Raw genomic sequence first — 7,441 nt, 5'->3', positions numbered from 1 at the left:
CTCAGCTCCCAGGACATTAATTCTGCCATGACCGCACCGGGAGAGGATTACCTGGGAGGAGAAGCAGCCCAGGTGGGAATTGTCCCCGCTTCCCATCCGGCAAAGCTGCGGTCGTGGCGTTGGGTGACGCCGGGGTACCCACCCAGCCCCCCAGGTCCCTGTCCCATGGGTTGCTGGCAGCCTCTGGCGCTCACCAGTTTGCACTGGGCGATGGTCAGGTCTCCCAGCACGGCATCCACGATGCAGTCAGCCACGGCAGCTGTGACAGACAGCTTGATTTCACTGGGAGAGGAGAGAGGGGTGTCGGGGCCAGCACCCACCTCCCCAGCAGGCCACAGGGCCAGCTCCCCCAGAGAGAGCCTTGCTGGGGAGGACGGTGCTCGGCTGTGGCACCCAGGACGTGCCCTGGGTTCCAGCTCTCCGGGTGCCTGCCAGAGTGGGAACAGAAGCGGGCACTGGCTGGGATGGAGGACACCAAGCGCATCCCACCCATCAATACTTGGGGGTCCCCTCTGCCAGCCACGGGGATGTGCCTGCAGGAACATCACCTCATGGGCCTCCCTGGCTCTCTAAGGATACATCCAAGCCAGATCCAAGTGAGAAACAAAGTCATAATTGGGAAAATACAGCAGCAGGACTAAACATGCCAGCAGCATGGCCACATGGGGAGGGAGGCAGTTGGTAGGGACCCCCAAACCCCGCCCCGATCTGGCCCTGTGGGTGAGGACCTATCACCAGGCAAGAAGGAAGAAGGACATGCCACCCACTTCAGCTTGCTGAAAACATCAGTGACCATCTGGTCCAGGACAGTGCTGAGGTTGAGATGGTCATGGAGGTGGATCTGCTCTGACATGGCGTTGACCATCTGGTCCCTGACCCCACTCTTCTGCACTATGGTCGGGCAGAGGCTGTGCGCAGTGTCCAGCACTGCCTGCATGATCGCCTGAAGTTTGGGGAGGAAAGAGGAGTTTCTGTGTCTTTTCTATCAGGATTCAAGTAGCTTCCAGGAGACACCATGTCCCTTATCTTCAGGCCAAGGCCAATGAGCATTGCATGCTGCTGGCAGCTCCCTGCTCCCCCCAGCAGCTCCCATGGGTGCCCACCTGGATTTCCCGGCTGCAGGTCTGCAATGCTTCCTCCGTGAGACACTCCAGCTTGTGCTGCAGCTTGCTGTTCTGGTACGGGGTGTTCCCTGCTTCGTACAGGAGGGGCAGGATCTGCCAGGGGAAGAGAGACAGCATGGCTCATCCCATGACACCTCATCTGGGCTTTCCTCCCTTCCACACCCAGCCTGCATCCATTCCTTCCCCATGGAAGAGCATCACCCGCATCATCTGGGGACACCCAGTGACCTTCTGGCTTTGCTGGGCCACGCTTGGGCATCCTGGCTCCTTGTGGTCCCTGCGTCTCCCCAGCTGGACCCCCAACTTCTCCCCACCTCCCACTGACCCCCTTCCTCCCCTGCAACCAGCCACGCTGCTGCCTACATCAGAGGAGATCCTTTTCCATCCCTTTCACCACCTCTCCACCATCAGCACCATCCTCTTAAATCCTATCTCAGATGGGTTAAGTACCGTGGAGGGTACCAATACATTTGGGAAAAAGAAAGAGGTTGTTTGAAGAGAATTATTGAAGGAGGTGGAGAAGGTGTGATGGGGAGAGGAACAGGACCAGGAGGATCAAACTGGTGGTGCCAGGTGCCAGCCAGCATTGGTGGCCTTTGTCATGGGCTGATGGAGCACCCCTGGGCTTTGCCCAGCTGAGGTGGGATGAGGGAGCCCCAAGGAGGGACACCCTGGTTACATCCATGGCTTGCAGGGTGTGCCCAAAGCTGGAGGACCCACCTCTCCCAAGGAGGGGTGTCTGAGCAGGGGATGCGTTGGTGACCCCCACATCCTGGGGATTGTGTGTGCACGACGGTGTACCTCTGGGGCAGAGGATCGAGAACATTTTTGGCCTCATTCTGGAAGAGGACTTGAGAAATCTAAAGCTGTTCTTTCACATTCTGCAACAGCTCGGTGGCGAGCGTCTGGGGCATTGACGGTTCTGGTGCTCCCTGACTGGCAGTTCATTATGTCATTAACTGATCAATAACCAGCTTCGATCCCGGGGGGGAGGCAGGGGGAGGGCATCCCCGCATGGCAGACTCACGCTGACGGAGAGGTTGGCGTTCCTGATGGCCTCCTCGGCGTGGAGGATGTCCACCTCCCTGCCCGGGCAGGCGCTGAGCAGGTCGAGGTGCTTCTGCACGCTCAGGCAGATCTCGTTCACCACCTGGGGCACAGAGGGGCCGTGTCACATGCCAGCTCCCCTCCTCACCGGAGGTACCCGGAGAAGGTTGTGCCCCGTGGGGCAGAGGGAGGTTGCAGCCCCCAGAGCACCCCTGCCCAATTCCCGGAGCTGCCACACGGCAGGGAGCCGGGAACACGCCGCGTGGGGCTGCAGCAGGGAGGCCTCCCAGCGCGGCATGGGCAGGCCATGCACGGAGGCAACCAGGAGGGTTCCTTGGAGGTGTCCTTGCTGCCTGGCCTCGCTCTCATCGTAGAGCCATTTTGGTTGGAGGAGACCTTTCAGATCATTGAGTGCAAGTGTTCCCCCAGCAGTGCCAGGTCCCCACTAACCTCAGCACCACATCTCCACAGCATGGAAACCCCTCCAGGGTTGGGACTCCACCACTGCCCCAGGCAGCCTGGCACAGCCCTGGACAATCCTTTCTCAGAAGACCTTTTTCCTCACGTCCAACCTAAACCTCCCCCTGGCACAACTTGAGGCTGTTTTCTCTTGCCCTGTCCCTTGTTCCTTGGGAGAAGAGTCCAGCCCACACCTGCCTCCAACCTCCTGTCAGGTCCAAACTGCTCTACCCACAGCTCAGGAAAAGGTATAAAAGGGGTTTGTGCTGCCTGCAAGAGCTCCCACGAGCTCACCATGGTTAGTTGGGGCAGAAGAGAGCAACCACACGCAGGAAGGTGGGCAAACCTGCTCAGAGGAGGTGGTGAGGATGCCCTGCTGCAGGCGGAAGGTCTGGGCGGGCAGCGTGCGCCGTAGCTGGTTTCTCGTCAGGCAGGACTGGAGCTGCAGCGAGTGAGAGGCCGTTGGCAGCCGGGGTCATTTGGCACCCCCACCCGTGCCCCCCAGGCCCACGGCCCCTCCACCTTGTGCACGGCCTCCTGGGTTCTGTCGGGGTGGCTGCGATACGCCTGCACCACGTCACTCATGGGCAACGGCATCGACTTGAGGGTGTAGTTCCTGCGGGGCAGCGCGGGGTGAGACTCGGCCCCGCAGAGGTACCTTCTGTCCAGAGCCCTCCCGACGGCAGCTTGGACATTCCCCAGGGTCCAGCCCTGGAGATGGGGATGGCCAAACTCTGCCTGCCAGCAAACCCTGCTGGGGCAGCAGCGAGCACCCGCCCAGGCTCTTCACCCATCCCTCTTTCTCCAGACCTCCCGAGGACCTGCACGGCCAAAGAGCGGCCCTGATGGTGGGCTCAGCAGGTGGATGACTTCTACCCATCTTTCATGGGCAGGAAAGAGAGGAGCATCACATTTCTACCAACAGCAGATCCCCGAGCCCGTTGGGAGCTGCCTCGGGCAACATGGGGCTGTGCTGGGTTGGGATGTGGAGCCCAGGGGAGACCCTGAGGCTGGTAACAAAGGGGCCATCGCCGAGTGGGTGGCAGGTTGCTTTGTTGGCTGAAAAGCCTGAGCTGTGGACAAGGTCCCTTTTGTAACCTGTATGCAACTGATGCACTTGCTGCTTCAAGGGGACAAGAGGCCCTAGGGATGGTGACATCCTCATGCATGACAGTGGCAAGCCAGGAGGACCAAGCAGCTCCTTCCTTACCTCTCCAAAGCATGAGCCACCTCCAGGAGCCCATAGGCTGTTGTGTTGTTCCTGTCCCAAACCACAGTCCTGCAAAGAGAAGGACACCAGTGAGCCCTGCCCGCATCCATGCGGCCCTGAAGTGGGTGCCCACCCCCTGGGTGCCAGGAAGCATGAGCCCAACTCTGACCACAGGCACCAGAAAGCCTAAAAATGGGGTTAAAAAGCTGAATCTCAATATTCAAAACCTAAGCTTGGACTTTGTAAGGACCTCTGAAGAGCACAGGTGTCTGGGGAGAGTGAGGGACAGGGAGGACATGGTCAGGCACCATTCCATATGTCCCCCGGAGGAACAGCCCTGGCTGGGACCTCTTCCCTGTCCCTTGCAGACACCCCTGCCTTGTTTTTGGCACAAAAAGGTCAAAAAAATGGGATTTTGGGAACTGATGCCAGAGCACAGGGTGAGGGCAGTGACTGCAAGGGTCCAGCCACAGCATCCTGAGCTGTGCAGGAGCCTGGCAGAGACCTGGCAAGTGCCAGGGCAAGGCTGGAGCTCCTCACTTGCCCTTCACACGTCCCCTGCCACCACTGCCTGAAGTCATCAGGAATGGTCCAGGGCCACATCTGCATTCACCAGGAGTGGTGATAAGCCTCCCCAGCTGGCATCAGCATCACAACCAGGACCACCGTAGGCACAAGGTGGGAATGGCACTCATATGGCCACATGGACTTGCTGTTACCTGAGCTTCGTGTTGATCTGCAGGGCCTTGGCCAGCATCTTGGCCCCCGTGTCCCCCATGGCATTGCCACTGATGTCCAGAGCTGTGAGGCTGGTGTTACTGCCCAGGGCACTCAGCAGGACGTTGGTTCCCAGCTTGAGGCGTGATTCAGCCACTGACAGGGACTGGAGAGGCTGGAAGGGGGAGAAGATGGCCAGGACCTATCAAGATGCACATCATCCTTGCAGACACAGCTTCCAGCCAGGCCCAGGAGCTGCTGCAGGCACCTGGTGCTGGTTTTGGAGAGCCCAAGTCATGCCGAACCTCAAGAAACAGGAGGGAAACGGATGCTTGGGCAACACCCCAGGCTTAGCTCAGAAGCCTGGCAGGCAGCGAGGAGGAACAAGGGGTTTTTTTTTGAAAGCTGGGCCACCGCCAGGTTACACCAAGCCTCTCCTCCGTGCCTTGAGCCAGGCACAGGCTCCTGCTTTCCGCTCTCGCTTCTGTCTGAGCATCTGCTTCAGCCGGAGGAAAACAGGAGCAGAAGGATTTGCACGGCAGTGGGAGGGGGGAGGGAAGTGGGAGGTTTGCTCCCAGCTTGGGCTGGGAGGGATCCGGATGGCACCTTGGCTTGGAGGCTGGGCGGGGGTGGCGGAGGGTGACCAAGAGCACAGGTGAGATGGTTGAGGACTTACACAGTCGTCCTCCTGGGTGAGCTGGACAATGCGGTGCAGGACATCCAGCAGCCCCTCTCTGTGGGAGAGGCAGGGGGGTTACACGAGTCCCCCAGGGTCACAGGGGTGGCTGGCGGAGCTCTGTCCTCCCTCCCACCCTTGCCTGAGGCTGTGATCTGTCCCCACAGCACCCAAGGCCCCACAGGGATGGTCCCCCCCACGGCCCCACGCTTCCTGTGGGGTTGGAGCAGGCAGGACATCCCTGCCATCCCTGCCCAGCCCATGGGCTTTGGAGAGGGAGTTGAGGTGGGTGCGTGGGTGCTGCAGCTTTGCACTTACCTGGATTTGATGTTGAAGTTTTTGCCCAGAGAGACGTGCCTAATGGACTTGCTTCTGCCAATGGAGAGCACCAGCGTCACCATGTCAGGGTCAAAGCCTGTGAGAGATGGGAGACACTCATCGGGATGCTCCAAGCAGTCCACAGAGGTGGCACCAAGGTGGTCCCTCATAGGAGACCTCCAGATCCACCAAGCAGGCACTGTGGGATGGTGGAGAGATGCCCAAGGCAACTCCTGAGCATCTTCCTCCTCTTCATGGCTCCCTCAAGGAGACTGAAGACCTATGCAGAGCTGGGGTCCCTGAGGAGTGACCCCAGGGACAGAGCACTTGCTCTGGGGCCTCCTGATCTTTGGGGTGCCAAGGCTGTGCTGACCTTTGGGGAACACTTATGGAGCTAGAGATGGCGCTTGCTTTCTGCCATCCCACAGGGACGTGCCCTCCATCACCCACCCACCTCTGTGGACAATGGGGAGGAGTTCTCACAGCTTGAGGACAGCTGCCTGTGCTCCCATCCTCATGGCTGAAGCATCCCCAGGGAAATCTAGCCAGCCAAGGTGACATCCTTCCCCCAGGGCACGGATCTGCTCGCCCAGCCGCTCTGCCAACCAAGGGCAAGAGGCACCATGGACCCACCTATGGAACTGTCCCTCCTGCATGGAGCTGCTTTACTGGGAAAGCTGATTTATAAGGAGACTTTGGCAAAGGTTAGCCAGAGATTTTGGGTAAGAGAGCAAGCTTTTGGAACATTTGTGGCCTGAACAGGTTTTCGAATGACTCCGAATCACTTCAGCTTTCCCAGAGCCAGCTGGCTGTCAAGGAGCTGCATGGTCTGCTGTGAGATCTTAGCAGGGCTGCTTTAAGGTTTGGGGTCTTCGAGATGAAATTAAGAGCTGGCAGAGGTGATGTTTGTGATAATTTGGGTTGCTCACCCATGGCTTCAGAGGCCACGGTACGACAAGGTTAGAAGCAGAAGGTGCAAACTCCCGTGGAGAGGTGGGAAGAGTTTCAGCCCAGGGAGACCTTCCAAATGCTTCAAAGCCTGAGTTAGCAACGCCAGACCACCTTGGATTCAGCGAGCTGAAGAGGCTTGTACCAAGACAGATGTGAAACGATAATTTTTGGCAAGCCCTGAGGCAGGAGAGGATGAAGAAGTCACCCCACGCCTTGTGCTGGAATTGCTGTCCCTGAATGGAGAGACAAGAGCCACCACCACCGGGTGCAACACTGGAAGGTGATGGAAGAGGCTGGGCATGCTGGGAAGGGCATCAGCAGAGGGAGAAGAGCACCTGTAAGGACTGTCTGCCTTGGGGAAGGTGGAGGGGAGGTTGGTTTGTGGAGTAAAAAGCCACAGAATCCTGATGAGGTGGTCATTTCTCAAGCAGGAATCCACTGCTGTCTGTTGGGTGCCTTCACCCCCACACGGCACAGCCTGTGGTGCTGCAGCTTCTGCTGCTGCTGAAGGACTTCTACAGGTGGCACATGCGGTTCAGTGTTGCATTAAGGGCAGTCAGGAGTCAGGCGAGTGCAGCAGACCCTACCCGGAGTCCCAGGGGACTCCCACAAGCTCAGAGGTTTGACAGACCAAACAACCTGCGGTGGCTGGACCTGAAGATGGAGGAGACCACCTCCCAGGCAGGGACAGAAGCGACCTACCATTGTCAGACAAGTCCAGGTCACTGATGGAGCTGGCGTCGGGGATGAGATCCTGGATGACTTGGGCCCCCGCCGATCTCAGCTTGGAAGAAACAGCAAGACATCAGTACAAGGGGAGGTGCTGAGCCCTGCAAACGAGATCCTGAAGGGAAGGTCACAGGGCCACGGACCTTCTGTCAGCCGCCCCCATGGGACCCCCCGGCTGGACTGACGGCCCCTCACCTCGCAGTTGCTAAG

General features: G+C 59.0%; 1 protein-coding gene across 1 annotated transcript in view; it reads right to left on the bottom strand.

Annotated features, from left to right (window-relative positions):
- Window positions 1-194: 194 nt before the first annotated feature.
- The window catches only part of LOC103777794 (leucine-rich repeat-containing protein 16C-like), a gene marked incomplete at both ends in the record, with an annotated part of 14,357 nt that continues 7,110 nt past the window's right edge, over window positions 195-7,441 (bottom strand). The window contains 12 exon segments of the mRNA XM_008945359.1: window positions 195-282; window positions 768-943; window positions 1,104-1,217; window positions 2,152-2,274; window positions 2,977-3,072; window positions 3,153-3,246; window positions 3,841-3,909; window positions 4,560-4,732; window positions 5,234-5,291; window positions 5,552-5,648; window positions 7,205-7,286; window positions 7,427-7,441. The exon segment at window positions 7,427-7,441 is cut by the window's right edge and continues 13 nt beyond it. Coding sequence (XP_008943607.1) covers window positions 195-282; window positions 768-943; window positions 1,104-1,217; window positions 2,152-2,274; window positions 2,977-3,072; window positions 3,153-3,246; window positions 3,841-3,909; window positions 4,560-4,732; window positions 5,234-5,291; window positions 5,552-5,648; window positions 7,205-7,286; window positions 7,427-7,441 — 1,185 coding nt within the window.

This window comes from Merops nubicus, unplaced genomic scaffold, assembly GCF_000691845.1.
Source record: "Merops nubicus isolate BGI_N331 unplaced genomic scaffold, ASM69184v1 scaffold36598, whole genome shotgun sequence".
NCBI classification, from domain to species: Eukaryota; Metazoa; Chordata; class Aves; order Coraciiformes; family Meropidae; genus Merops; species Merops nubicus.
This window is presented reverse-complemented; position numbering and strand designations above follow the sequence as displayed.